Source organism: Xyrauchen texanus, chromosome 23 (genome assembly GCF_025860055.1).
Source record: "Xyrauchen texanus isolate HMW12.3.18 chromosome 23, RBS_HiC_50CHRs, whole genome shotgun sequence".
NCBI classification, from domain to species: domain Eukaryota; kingdom Metazoa; phylum Chordata; class Actinopteri; order Cypriniformes; family Catostomidae; genus Xyrauchen; species Xyrauchen texanus.
This window is the reverse complement of record NC_068298.1, coordinates 20,779,893-20,794,119: the sequence shown is the minus strand read 5'-3', so window position 1 is coordinate 20,794,119 and position 14,227 is coordinate 20,779,893. Positions and strand designations below refer to the sequence as shown.

Here is a 14,227-nt window from a genome sequence, read left to right as displayed (position 1 = left end):
TTTAAAGGAATAGTTCACCCAAAATGTAATATCCTCTTATCATTTACTCACCCTCGTGCCATCCCAGAGGTGTATGACTCTTATTTTCTAGGCACGATCATGGTTTTAAGCTCGATTACACTTCCCAGTGCATGATGCATGCTTGAGTTACATACATTTTGGTCTGTTCTCAACCAAATTCGATTAGATCGCTTCAGAAGACTTCAAAGATTTGGTCACCATTAACTTGCATTGCATGGAGGTATTCTTCTAAAAATCTTTATTTGTGTTCTGCAGAAGAAAGAAAGTCATATACATGTGGGATAGCATGAGGGTGAGTAAATGATGAGAGAATTAACATTTGGGGGTGAACTATCCCTTTAAGTTTAAATAAAAATAAAAAAAAATCTAAAAACTCATGAAATTAAGCAGCAATGACATTATGTTGATATACGACAAAACATTATTTTATAAGGATAAAAATATTTTTTACATTGTGGATGTTTTTAAATGTGGCATGTCATCCTTTATACTCTAGATAATACATATGTGAGTGCCATTGAAGGGAAATCTGTGTATTTATTAACATAGTTAAGTAGTTGCTAAATTAGGTATTTTATTCAAGTACACAGACAAATGCATTTATTGTTCAGTCTGTAATTGAGGCCAAGAAGACTACTTTTCTCTCAGACAGTACAGTTTGGCCTGTCTGTCCTCCCTGCTGTCAGTAAATCATGATCTGTAATACAGCTTACACTCAGGTGCCATCTAGCCTTGATGCACGCACACCATGGACAAATCTACACAGAGGCTGGTGTGAGACGAGGCAGCTGACGGAAAGAAGCGAAGCACTGCTAAAATCACTCTGATGGAAAAGTGTCTGGGTGGGACAGGTCATGTGACAGGAGAACCTTCTTGCTGTTAGCTGATTAGTGTGTGCCTTGAGAGCTTATCCTCCTCGAACACACACACACACACACACACACACACACACACACACACACACACACACACACACACACACAACATCTTACCGCATCCCACACTGTTCAACTTTAGTGACCTACTCAGCCTTGAGAAATCCTTTCTAATCTAGATTCCCCCATTCCATTGCAGGCTGTCCCTTCCAGTCTTCCTGATCTTCTCTGCTTCCTGGGTCCTCTCACCTGTTAGCATGCTAAACAGAATGCATGCAGCAATAGACTTTTCTTGCTTATATTCCTTCTCTTTGAGGACTGATAAAGGTGTTTTTGTCTATTAATGGTCGAGTGCTGGAATCTGATGTGTATGAGTGTGTGTGGTCTTGCTGGTTCAGCTGAGTGTAGGATGTACTGTCTGCTGGTGGCCCAAGTCCTCCTTGGCTGCTGGAGTGTGGCCCAGCCGTTCTGCCCTTCCCAGTGTACCTGCGTGTATCATGGACACAGCGATGGCACTGGCACCAGGTAAGAAAATATTTGGGGCTATAATAGCTTTTATTAATAACAATATCGATGTCTAATTACAATTAGGTGAAATTTAGGTTAATGGAATAAAATCTCTACAAATTGTGCAAATAGTAGAAAGTCATTGTAGAGTAGAAAGTAAAATAAATAAATTATAAAAAATAAAATGCACAACAGAAATACAAAAAGAAAGAAAGAAAAATTTATCAGTGTAAGAAAAATACAAATTCATTCAGATTTTGCCAAAGTAACAATATCAAATATGGATTTTAATTTGTTATACACACTTTGTTTAAATAAACACTTTGATTATATATATATATATATATATATATATATATATATATATATATATATATATATATATATATATATATATATATATATAACAAACCTCTATACATTTCAATCATAAGCTAAATCCTCAGCTCAAATAAATGCTTTGATGTAATCTCATGGGATATTAGCCTGTTTATCTCAAGGGCTCAAAGCGTGATGAAACACTTACCGTATGAAACTATTCTAAGTCATCCAAAAGCATAATTTTGTTAAAGGTATAACATACAATCAGACTAAAATCAGTCAATTATAAATGTAAATGTTTTACTTTGTAATTTTCTTTGAGTAAATAAAATAAAATATATAAAACCCAACATCTTCAAACATAGGTTTCATATTAAAGGTACACTCAGTAATTATTTCCCAATTTAAAACATTTTAATCCTAAAGAAATGATTTGCGATTTGTATCAAACATATGTATAAAATCATGAGCACTCACATGAGATGAGGACTCTTGCCTTATCAGTAACCTTATAAAAGCTGTTTTTATTCTACTAGGGACAGGGGCGCCCTCATGGGGGCAGCCATTTTATCACATGACCAGCTGAATACTACTGGCTTAATCTCAGTAACCGTTTTTTTTATTGGACACTTTTGCGCTTGTATTAAAGTAATCGTGGCTGATTTCTACAATGGCATCTATAACTGAAAACTTTTGATATTGAATGATTCTGCATCCACACCACCAGGTGTCACTGTAAATCCAAGATGACATGAACAAAAAGTTACTGAGTGCACATTTAAAGCTTACCTGTTTACATCATGAACATCTGCTCTCAAATTTTGCTGCAGGTCTGTTCTATGCAATGACCCTGACATGTCAGATATTCCAGTCAACGTCCCTGTGGATACAATTAAGTTGCGAGTAGAGAAGACAGCTGTGCGTCGAGTGCCCAATGAGGCCTTCTACTACCTGACAGAATTGCGCTATCTCTGGATAACATACAATTCTATCACCTCTGTGGATCCTGGCAGTTTCTATAATCTGAAGGTTCTTCATGAGCTACGACTAGATGGGAACATGATCTCTACCTTTCCCTGGGAGTCTCTGAAAGAAATGCCCAGTCTGAAGACCTTGGACCTGCACAACAACCGGTTAACTAGTGTTGCTGTGGAAGCAGCTCCTTACCTGGTTAACATCACCTACCTAGATATTTCTAGTAACAAGCTAACTACCCTTCCCTCTGACCTGGTGGACATCTGGCCTCCATTTTCTGGCATCCTGCCCAGTGTCAATGCTTTACAAAAGACTGTTCTTGGTGGGTATAAGTGATCATGGCACTTCTTAAAATGTGTTGAATACCCATTATGACAAAGACAAATGGTATGACCTGTCTATCTTTTAAGGAGTTTTCATTCTGCATGGCATTAGGATAGTTTGTTGACATAAGCTGAATTAACAGCAGAAGGCATCACATTAGGATCCACAATAGCTGTTGTGAGTAATACTGAACTGATAATAATTAGTAAACAGTACCTTCTTGTTTCCTGATGACTATGCACATGTATCTGTCCATTCCCTCAGGGGAATGCCTCTGAAACATAGGCTCTTTTCCAAAAAATAGCAAGCTACCTATGCAGGCAGCATTTTAAGGCATCTTATGCATGCTATTGGTGCAAATTCTGTCTGAAAAGATCTGAACCATAATTATGCTGCCCCCTAAGTTATCTTCCTTTAGCCAAATTACAAGGCATCATCACATAAATCCTGTGTGTTGAACACAATCACATAATGCACTGCAACATGCTTGGTGAAAAAAATTCATGATGCAGACGAAGCGAGAGAAATGCTTATTATAAATATACTTAGAATGAATTAAATACCAAAAATATTGATACAAAAAAGTTCCATTAAATTAATAACTGACTATTTTACCCAATATTTGTTTGTGTTATGTAATGTTATGCTTCTTAAAGTATTGCATTATTAGTTTAGCAAGATGCTAATACCAAACTCAGCTGAAATAGATTTTGAGTCTCCTGGCACTTCAAGTAGGGAGCACTAAGTAGAGTGTTTTAAATCAGTTCTGTATGTTTTCTACCATTGTAGCAGTTGACAGCAGCTTACTAGTTTTTGGAATAGATCCATTCAGTCCCATTTCTCTTAGATGACACTATGTTGTTTTGATCAAATATTTTCATACAATTATATGACAGCAATGACAGTAGAGAATCTGTCTTTTTAAATCTAAATGCTTTACAAAGAATGTGGCTAGATGGATTTAAAGGTAAATTATTTAATTTGAAAGCATTTGCTCTGATGCAAAAATGATTAGCCACGGGTTGGCAAATTTTTACTGTTCGTCTGGTTTTGTCTGCTGGGATTTTAAAAGGTTTAATAATGATTTCTGTTGGAGTTTAAGGTTAGACTTCAACAGTTATATGTCAACCATGACTGTGGAGGATAAAACAGAATTTAAACTTCGCTAAATTATTTAGGCTTGGTTATTTTAATGTGATGCTAATTTCTAATTGCAAGATGCAAATTAATTTACCCTGGTAAGGAACAAGTTTAGATTACCCATTGAGGTGAAGGGAAGGTGGGGCTTTAATTTAAGAGCTAATTTCGTTGAAAACTTCTTCTCTGGAATCTCCACATGCGAGTGTTCGCAATATCCCGTCTTCACCTCATCTTTAAATAGAAAGTTCAACTGTATCTTTAAATATCTAAATGTAGTCTGTGTCTTCATGGGCTCTCCCAAGTTAAGTCAGGCTTATAGTCTAATGGGACTTCCAATTGCTCTGAGATTTGAGTTTCTGTGAAGCACTCATCTGGAAGGAGGATGATTCTAATGTTTGTTCAGCGACTTCTGCAACATCTACACTATCTCATCCCAGCTGAAAAAAAAGATAATTTGTTAGATAGACAATTGGCTTTAGTTTACATTACAGCCCAGCAAAGCCGCGCGCATACGCCTTTTTCACTGTGCTGCTTCTAGTGCCAGAGCTGGTGTTCATCCGGGGAAACTAAGAAGCGATCTAAATGCCAAGTCTGCCGAATAATGATCTACCTGACCACGTAACTACAGAACAAACCCACAAACAAACGCAGCACATCATTTTTTTTGCATACAATGAGGCTGGAGTCATTGCGCAAGTCCAAAACAGATGATTGAGAAACAAGCGAGTGAAAGATCACAATGTACATAAATTTTTTTAATTGCGACACAATAAACATAAAGAATAGAGAAGACTTGCTCATGCTGTACATCCCAAGAAACCTAAAATAAATACCTTAATAAAAAAATAGGAATAAACTCCAGCTACTTTCTTTGCATCCAACTCCTGGTCCATTCAAAGGTGAAGGCCCTATTTTCTTCAAGTACAATTACCCATCACTGTGAGAGCTTCACATGACTGAAAGGTGATAACTGTCATTAAAAAAAATTTAAGTGATTATAATAAATGATAAAATATTAAATTTTATTTGGATCCACCAATGAATTGTGCTCCCTTCGAAGTGCACTGCAAAGGCATCATTAGCGCCTGTTTGAACACAGACCGTTTTGCTACTAGATGTAGAGGCAGGGTGAGTTTTTGGAAAGCATTTAATTGGACAACAGCTTTGTGACAACATGAATTTCCATGAGTCTTTTTAGCCAGAAGGGAGAGACTGTGGATGTTAAATGTACCATCTGCTGACTTTACTATCTGCTGAAAGTGAATATTGTCAACATTTAAAAGTACACTGACATATAGATTACCTTAAAGCTAATAGACATGGGCTAAACTCAACAAAACTAAAAACAATTTTTTTTATTCTTTACAATTCAAGGTAGCGCCACCAGCTAGCAATTACTGGAGGTGATGTGATACTCTATAATACTTGGCTATTGTCATTACAGTATATTTGAATTGGAATATTATGCCACAACACAGGCCACCCTCTGCATTCACACAATGGACATGGTTGACCAATTTAATATGTTATCTAACAAGTTGGTCACTGTAAATGGTTAAGCTGTTCACACCCCAGCCCAAACCCTCAGCTGTCCCAATGCTCAGTCCTTTTTTATTTCAAATATATAAGTGTGGTAGATCTCCATAATTTCAACCATAATATATCTCCTTAATCTGTGTTAATGAACAATGGCTCATCATACATTTTAACAACTGTATTAATGTCTGAGCATGCAAGCTAGCTTAGGTAAGGTATAATGAGCTAGCTCCTACAAGGGCTCATTGGAAAATAAATCTAGTATTTTACTAGCATTTTATCCTAAACTGATATATATATATATCATTTCAGCATTTTGTACATATTGAATGGAAATGGTAGAACATGTGTACCATTCAGGGTATATTTGGACACTTATATACCCTGAATGGTACACAACAAATAGTCTGACTAAGAAGTAGGCCTGTCATCAAAATAAACTGGATTTAGTAGAGCAAGTAAAGTTATACATCCAGTTAGTGCTTTTTCTTGTTCATGTCAATATTGTTGTTCTATTAATAACCACCTATGAGACAGTGGCATTTCTATTGGAGCTGCATTTACACATTTAAGATATTAGATTTATTTATTGTTACATTAAAGGTTTAGTTCATCCAAAAATGTAAATTTTTTCATAATTTACTCACCAGCATGCCATCTCAGATGTGTATGACATTCTTTCTTCAGAACACAAATGAAGATTTTGAAAAGATTATTTATACTCTGTAGATCCATAAAAAGCGAATGATTGCCAAATTTTGAAGCTCCAAAAAACACATAAACCATCATAAATGTAATCTGTTGAACTCCAGTGGATTAATTCATGTATTCTGATGTGAAATGCTAGGTGTGTGTAAAAAATTCACGAGGGTCGAGGTCAAGTGCTTTGGCAAGTTCACACGTGAACTGACGTGTGAAATACAAAAAAATTGGAAGCGCAGTGTTGTTTAAAAGAGAGGAGTATAGAGAATCACACATAGATGCCTCATTAGGCTGGTTGGCAATGTCAACTGGAACGGTGAACAAGGAGAGCTGTTTGAATCGGTTTGAATGCATGTGAGTAAGTGGAGGAGATGTTTCAGACTGAGCTCCTTGCTCAGACCACTGCATAAATTCCTTTTGTGTCAAAAAAGTACAGTTGTCCCTAGAAACAGAAGCTAATAAGGGATCTATGTACGTATCTATGCAGAGTAGGCTTACGCACTTACGTCACTCGAGAGGCAGTTTGAACTGAGTAAATTATAAGAGAATTAGCATTTTGGGTGAACTATCCCTTTAACATAATAAATATTTATACTGTATCAGTGTCACATCAGACAGGCATTTTGATCAAGAAGCACATTTTAACATTCACAGCTCCAATCACAGCTGCAGACTGGAAAAAACATTTTTTTAATTTTTTTTTATTTAGCGTTGTACTTATGTACTGGTACTTTTGACATCCATGACCATATAATAGGCTCTATTAAAAAAAGCAGTTGCACCCAGTTTGAAAACCACTGGTGTAAAGCACAAAAGCAAAAGCCCTTAGGACATAGTACCCTGTATCAAAAAGAAATTAACAGGTACCACCACCCAGCTGTTCAGCTGCATCAGTGGAATGTCTCATTCCTTGTTTACAGTCAACTGAACTACCATCCGGCCATAGACAGAATTATGGGCAGACTGTGTGAATTAATGTCCAACACCTGATGCTAGTCAGACAAGACATCCTCGCTTTAAGATTTGCAAGACACATGTTTGATTTGATGAAAGTGACTTGCTGCTTTTAAGTTTAATTTCTGTCTAAGTAAGAAAAATAACAAGTTAAACTGTAAAGTAATGTACATGGGTTACCATTTCAAAATGTTCAAGTTCACTGAGCCATTCAACTTGCCTATATCCTGGGACTTGAGGGTATTGGTGAATTTAAACTGTCAACATATGAAAATGTGAATTTCGCAATCAATATTGTAACGTATAAGTTTCATGTTTATTACCCAAGTTTAATTGAGATTTTCAACATTTTAACAAATTTGACATAGTTTTCATGGACATATTATAAACAAATATATTTGTAGGTCTGCAGGACAATCCCTGGTACTGTGACTGTCGGATTTCCAAGCTCATTGAGTTGTCAAAGATGACCAACATACCTGCGGTGCTAATGGATCCATTCTTGACATGCAGTGGACCAGATAACCTAGCTGGCGTTCTCTTCCAGCGAGCTGAACTGGATCAGTGCCTCAAGCCATCAATCATGAACTCAGCCACCAAGATCACTTCACCACTGGGTAGCAATGTGCTCCTGCGCTGTGATGCCACTGGTTTTCCTACCCCCACCCTTCTGTGGACCAGAGCTGATGGATCGGCTGTGGACAACACAGGTATAGAAGTTCCATCAACCTCCAAAACATCCTTTAATCTTATATTTTTTAGTTATTTCTGATGCTCACATTTTCAAAAATCTGTAGTTGTGCAGGAATCTCCTGGTGAGGGTGTTCGTTGGTCCATCCTCAGTTTGCATAATATCGTGTTGAAGGATGCTGGTGATTATCGTTGCATGGCCAAGAACGTTGCGGGGAATGCAAAGGCATACATCACCTTGTCTGTGGATGGAGTGGAAACCGCAACAGAGCCAATAGTGCTGAAAATAACCAAGAGGCCAGATGCAGATTCCAAACTTGTTCAACCTGTGACGTCTGTTGCAGGGACTGGGATCCCATTTTCTACATCCTTTAGCACTGTCTTGCTTACAACCAAAGCTGCCATATCCATGCAGTTACCTCTATCAATCAAGAAAAGTCTGGAACCAGGCAAAGGAGTACAGAGATCCCCACCTGCTGGAGACAAACCAGCTAAGATCCAGCAAGGCAAGGGCGGTAAAGGTCTAATGGTAAACGAGAAGACAAAAAAGATAGCTGATGTCAGATACATTGAGGTAGTGGAGGAGACAAGTGACACAGCAGTCTTGCTATGGACATCTGAAGGCTTGCCTAGCGACACACCCTTAACTGTGGTCTATTTTCCATATGACGCAAAAGATGATAAAGAATCAATTGATGCAGTGGTGGGGCAAGGAAAACTCCTCTTGGAATATCTGATACCTAACCAGCTCTACACAGTGTGCCTGGTTACTAAGTCTTTGGCATCTGGGAACGAGCAATGTGTGGATTTCAGAACTCTGGATAACGCTAGGGATGATAGGCAGAACAAAGTCCTGATGATTGCCAGTGGGATTGCATGTGCAGTTGCGGTGCCTCTGATTGTGGTGCTGTTCTATAAGATCTTGTGTCTCTACTGTAAAGAAAACAGCAGCAGGAGCAATGGACCAGATGATGACCTTTCAAAAGAGACATATCTAAAGTTTGAGACACTTACCATGAAACAAAGGACTCTGAACGGGCAGGCAAATGATATCTGGGCCCGAAGACAGACTCAGGAATCAGAGAGAATGCTCCTTTGCTCACGTTCAAGCATTGACTCTCAAATGACATACAAGAGTGACAGTTCTAGATCTGAGTACCTGTGCTAATGTTTAGCCTCATTCTTATGGCATATCGGCTTTGAACACATGGTATTAGACAAGTTGTGGCAACATCAGTTTTTAAAGATTAGCTCTTGATAGGCAACTCTTTGGCTTACAAGACTTCTATTAACCCTAAATTGTATTTTCTGTCTCACCTCTCATTTTATAAATGAAACATTTTGTTCACCCAAACCGACATAATTGTGTATTTGTTTTTTATGTAATGTAATGTACATAAATGTTATGTATTTTTGCATATGCCAATACATGATGACATAGTGTTATATACAGTCATGATAAATATAATACACATTTTACTGCCTTTGATACATTTTCTTTGTTTTTGTTGGAATCACTGGGAAGATTTGGGTACCTACACACTACAGAAAGAGTTTGACGGATAGGAAGTAATTTTTAAGAGCATCACTTTTGCAAATCCTTGCGTATTGTCCTTTATATTCTTTCAGTGCACAATCCAAATTGAAATAAAAGGAATCACAGCAGTCTCTGGCACAGCGTAAACTCTTAAATGGATAGTTCCCAAAATGTCCTATTCTCTCATCATACCCTGACATGCCAGATATGTATGACTTTCTTTCTTCTGCTGAACACACACAAAGATTTTTAGAAGAAAATCTCAGCCCTGTATGTCCAAATAATGCAAGTGAATGGGTACCAAAATGTTTAAGTTCTAAAAGCACATAAAGTCAGCATAAAAGTGGCAAAAAAGCAATATTATGTACACTTATCTAGAAACTTTTCATGATAATACTTGATAAATAGTGGCAACTGTAATTGATCCAATGCAGTTCCAGATAGTTTTTTGTTTTCTGCGCCATTTTAACGCTACCAGGTTTAATGTCAGATCAGTTTGGTGGAGAATTCTGTCAGGGATAACGTCACACCATGTCCTGTGAGAGCATGTCAGAGCAGACATTGTGCTGCTGCATATCCCGCTCTGGTTAAGTTGAACAACAGGGAAGCTGTTGTCTCCATACCTGCCGCATTTTTTCCCAGTGCAGTGCCTCTAATTGTTTTGACAATATGATAGCCATTCGTATAATAAGATTGCATTTATCTGGGTAAATAGGAAACGGGTGAAGCACTTACAAGCCCCACCCCTGTGAATCCTTACTCTGGGGGCCAGACAGAGACTATGTAGACACAACAACACTAGTGTAATGGTTTGTGTTTGTGTGTGTGGGAGGGAGGGGATGTGAGAAAATGTAGAGGGAGCATCCCATTACTCATGAACAGCACAAAAAGGTTTAGGCCAATTTAATGACCACTCCTACTAAATCACAAGCACAGAGAACAGAACCAAGGGAGGCCAGGAGGTTAACTGAGGGTGACTAGTGTTATTCGTACAAGCAAAAGGGCAGTTTTTGTGTGGCTTGTAATCGCTCTGAGAGAAGGCTTAGACTCTCAGACCAGGGAAAACCATCTTTGCAGCCATGGCTGGTTTCACCATGTGTCAAATTCACCATGGGACTGTCAGGAATTTCATACTTTGCTTCCAAAACAGCTAGATCACTGGAGAGCTGGAGAAATTCAAGCTGTGTGTATGTCTGTGCTTGGCAGGGCTCTACACAAACCTGCCTGTTCTTGAGTACTCTCACTTTCAACCAGCTCTGTGCGATAAGGACACCTTTGGGATTTAGACACTTTTTCTCTCTCTCTGTGTCTTTTTGGCTCAGCTCTCTTTTGTTCTCTTGGTTGAAGCTGGTAGGTTGCGTGTGTATAAGATGCATGGGGGTTACGGCTGGATTGTGTGGCGCCGTGTCCAAGGAAATACCTAAGAGGAGAGGCCTGTAGAAGCTGAGACAGGATAATGTTCTGGAGGGTGATAGCGGCCACCTTTCAGTTGTGGTTCTGGATGGTGAGCATGGGCCCTGCCTGTGCTTCAGGTCCCACTGATGGAGCATTGTGTTGGGGAGGACGTCCCTGGGCAGCTGGAAACTTCAGCTGTGTGGGTAAGTTCAAAGTTTGAAATTGAGTGTGAAATATTTTGATCCAGGCTTTACCGAGACAATCGTTTCATCACATACTGTTGCAAAGCTAAACTGGAGATGCTGTCGCCATTTAAACACTGACAAATAGCTGAATGCAAGTATAGATGCCCAAAGACCAGCATTCTGCAAATCTCTTATGTGTGTTCAATGGTCAATATGGTCAATATTTAGCTTTTAACTTGGTCTGATCAAAACTCTGATCACTTACATAAACCTGCCAGACAAGTGAGTGAGAAGCTTAAAGAGAATGAGTAGAAAAACAACGTGATTAGTGAGCAATTGTGTGATTGTAAAGGAGGTATTGGACTGAAGCTAAATGTTTAAAGAAAGGATGAGGCTGCATATTTGGCACAGGAATGTCATTGTTGTTATCGTTGTTAACAAGCAGGATTTAAATTTGAAAGTTAAAGCAATCCAGAGAGGCATTTTTGCTTTTCATTTGGCAGATTGTAGGTCAATGACGATGCGATATAGATCTTTAAATTATTCAAAAATACATAAAAATGCAATTCACACAAGGCAATTACTTGAATAACATCTTCTTTGATGAACACATTTCTGAGTTCTAAGTAATTTTGATGGTGTAACCGTCCTGAAACAGAAAAAATAAATACAAATCAAAGTTTAATTTTAAGCTGAAATACTTGAAAAAATAAATATTTGGCATTTGGATTATAAAATAAAACATTTATTATTATTTCTTTCTAAAAAATATAAGCAGTGACATCTTTTTTTTTAATCAGATTTTTTTCTTTTATTATTATTGTGTAACTAATAATAATTATTTCATTTTTTTCTATGTAGACAAAAACAGAAAAGACAACATAAAACAGAGATGAACCCTTTAGACCCTCTTTACTGTGTTTGACGTTTTAACAAGTACTCAGATTTTTTTCTTTATTTTTTTTAAATGAAAAAGCACATTTTGTTCAGGTGGCGTTAACCTGAAAAAACATCTTGATATTCTTGACTCAAAAATGCATGCTATATGTAAAATAAAAAATAAAAAATAAAAACACATTTTTATTTCTATCTATCTATCAATCAATCAATCTATCTATCTATCTATCTATCTATCTATCTATCTATCTATCTATCTATCTATCTATCTATCTATCTATCTATATGTATTTATATACAGTATATACAGTATTTTTTTTAAAAGGCTAGCAATGTAATTGGACACAACAATTACAATTTTCAGAGCTTGACACATATTTTTATTATAATTAACACCTCAGAAAACCTGAATTTCAATGCCATTTATGTTTCTATTTAACATGTCATTGCACTTTATGAGCATCACAAATCAAATCCTAAATTGTCTAAAAAACACTGATCATGATGTGCTAACACAGCAGGATAAAGTTTGGCTAAATGGTTCTTTCATTTGTAGATTATTATTTAATTGGATGGCTGTTACATGGTGATGAAGGACACATTTTGGTTGGAAACTTGGTTTTAGAAAAGGTTTGAAATACTTTGGCATAAATATTTTAAGTCACTCTTTGACTCGGATAGGAACTTGACCCTCCCTTCATGAGTCATAATATATACACTGATCAGCATAAGTCTGTTAAGTATTCCTTAAAATAGAATACATCCTAAATCTTAAGAAAAAAGCATTTAATATGTGTATGCTTTTTCAGGAAAACGTTTGAGGAGCATTTCAAATGTGTTTAACTAGATTAAAATGACTATTGTCCATCACCATATTCTACATTTCTATCATTTGTCCACACACATCCTAGCAACATGACAGTGTCATTTGTGTAATCCATTCAAACAACAATGTTGCTAGGATACAATTGCTTTATTTCTATAGAGGCATTTGTGAGATAGAAATGTGAACTTCTCCCTATTAAAGCATGAAAAGACCTGTCACAAAGCAACATTAATTCACTCTCTGAAAGTGCCTGTGGGACGATCAATAAAAATAAAATAATTAGTCATTTATGATCAAGAAAGAATGTTTTTTGTTGGACTACAGATCTTGTTTATCAAATGCCTCGTTTCAGGGTCATTCCTTCATTTGGGGGGAAAAAATCACACCAAAATGTTTCAGGGAGTCACATAAACACTGCCACCTCATACAACAAAAACAACACAGCCCATGTTGTCTTCCAGCTCTGGGCTTAAATCCCGCTTGTTAAGTAGCTTCAAATGTCAAATGTCAATGTCAGAGTACCTTTAAGATATAAAAAGACACCTTCCTCAGTCTTTACTGATCACAGTTTGGAATCAGGTTATGAACTGGACAGATTGACAATAAAAAAGAATATCCTTTTTTTTTTTTTTTTACAGTGTCACTTTAAAAATAGTTGTATTTCTGTTCTTAGATCTATATAAAGACCCACTGCTATATGTTGCTATAATGTAGTACTTGCTAAGCTGAGGCTTAATTGAATTCATTGGACCTAGAATCATCTCACAGTGAATTCAGCAACAGTAGGTCGAAAGTTCTGCTTCTGAAATCGGTCTGTGTTTAACGAAATTTGAATCACTGCCCCCAGTGGCCAAAGCTAGAAGTGTCTAATGGGAGATGCTGCTTGTCAGTAACTGCAGCAGAATACGGTCGATGTCAGGGAATTAGAACTTTCAGCAGCAACATGTCAAGTTCCCATGTGATCGAGTGATGCTCATAATATGTGCATTTAAAATGAAAAATCAACATTGTTTAAATTTGGGATCAAATTAATATTTTGGTTTAATTTTACTGCAGAGCTTTTGTCATTTGTCATATAAATTGCCATGTGAAAGCTTATATTTGTCTCTTCAAAGGTCCAGAGCCTTATCTGTTAATTGGCCTTGGAAACGGCATTCTCAGAATGAACCTTGATGGTGGGGACCAGAGAAGGATCATGTCTGGGGTGGGGAGGTCCATCTTGTTCGACTTCCACTTGGATGAAGGCACAGTGCTCTGGGTCGATACACATGCAGGAGTAATCAACAGAGCGGGACTGGATGGAACAGGCAGACAGGTACGATTAGAGCACCATCTCCAATCT

At 37.3% G+C, this 14,227-nt stretch overlaps 2 protein-coding genes across 2 annotated transcripts in view; both read left to right on the top strand.

Moving 5' to 3' along the window:
* Positions 1–767: 767 nt before the first annotated feature.
* LOC127617230 (leucine-rich repeat, immunoglobulin-like domain and transmembrane domain-containing protein 3) lies at positions 768–9,465 on the top strand. The gene is made up of 4 exons (XM_052089168.1): positions 768–1,421; positions 2,555–3,021; positions 7,760–8,065; positions 8,153–9,465. Exons 1-4 carry the CDS (start codon positions 1,240–1,242, stop codon positions 9,211–9,213), a joined length of 2,016 nt encoding a protein of 671 aa, XP_051945128.1. The 5' UTR covers positions 768–1,239; the 3' UTR covers positions 9,214–9,465.
* A 1,373-nt stretch (positions 9,466–10,838) lies between these two features.
* egf (epidermal growth factor) overlaps positions 10,839–14,227 on the top strand; it is a 41,293-nt gene continuing 37,904 nt past the window's right edge. The window contains exons 1-2 of the mRNA XM_052088938.1: positions 10,839–11,180; positions 14,001–14,200. Coding sequence (XP_051944898.1) covers positions 11,039–11,180; positions 14,001–14,200 — 342 coding nt within the window. The 5' untranslated portion in view covers positions 10,839–11,038. The remainder of the gene's footprint in view (positions 11,181–14,000; positions 14,201–14,227) is intronic.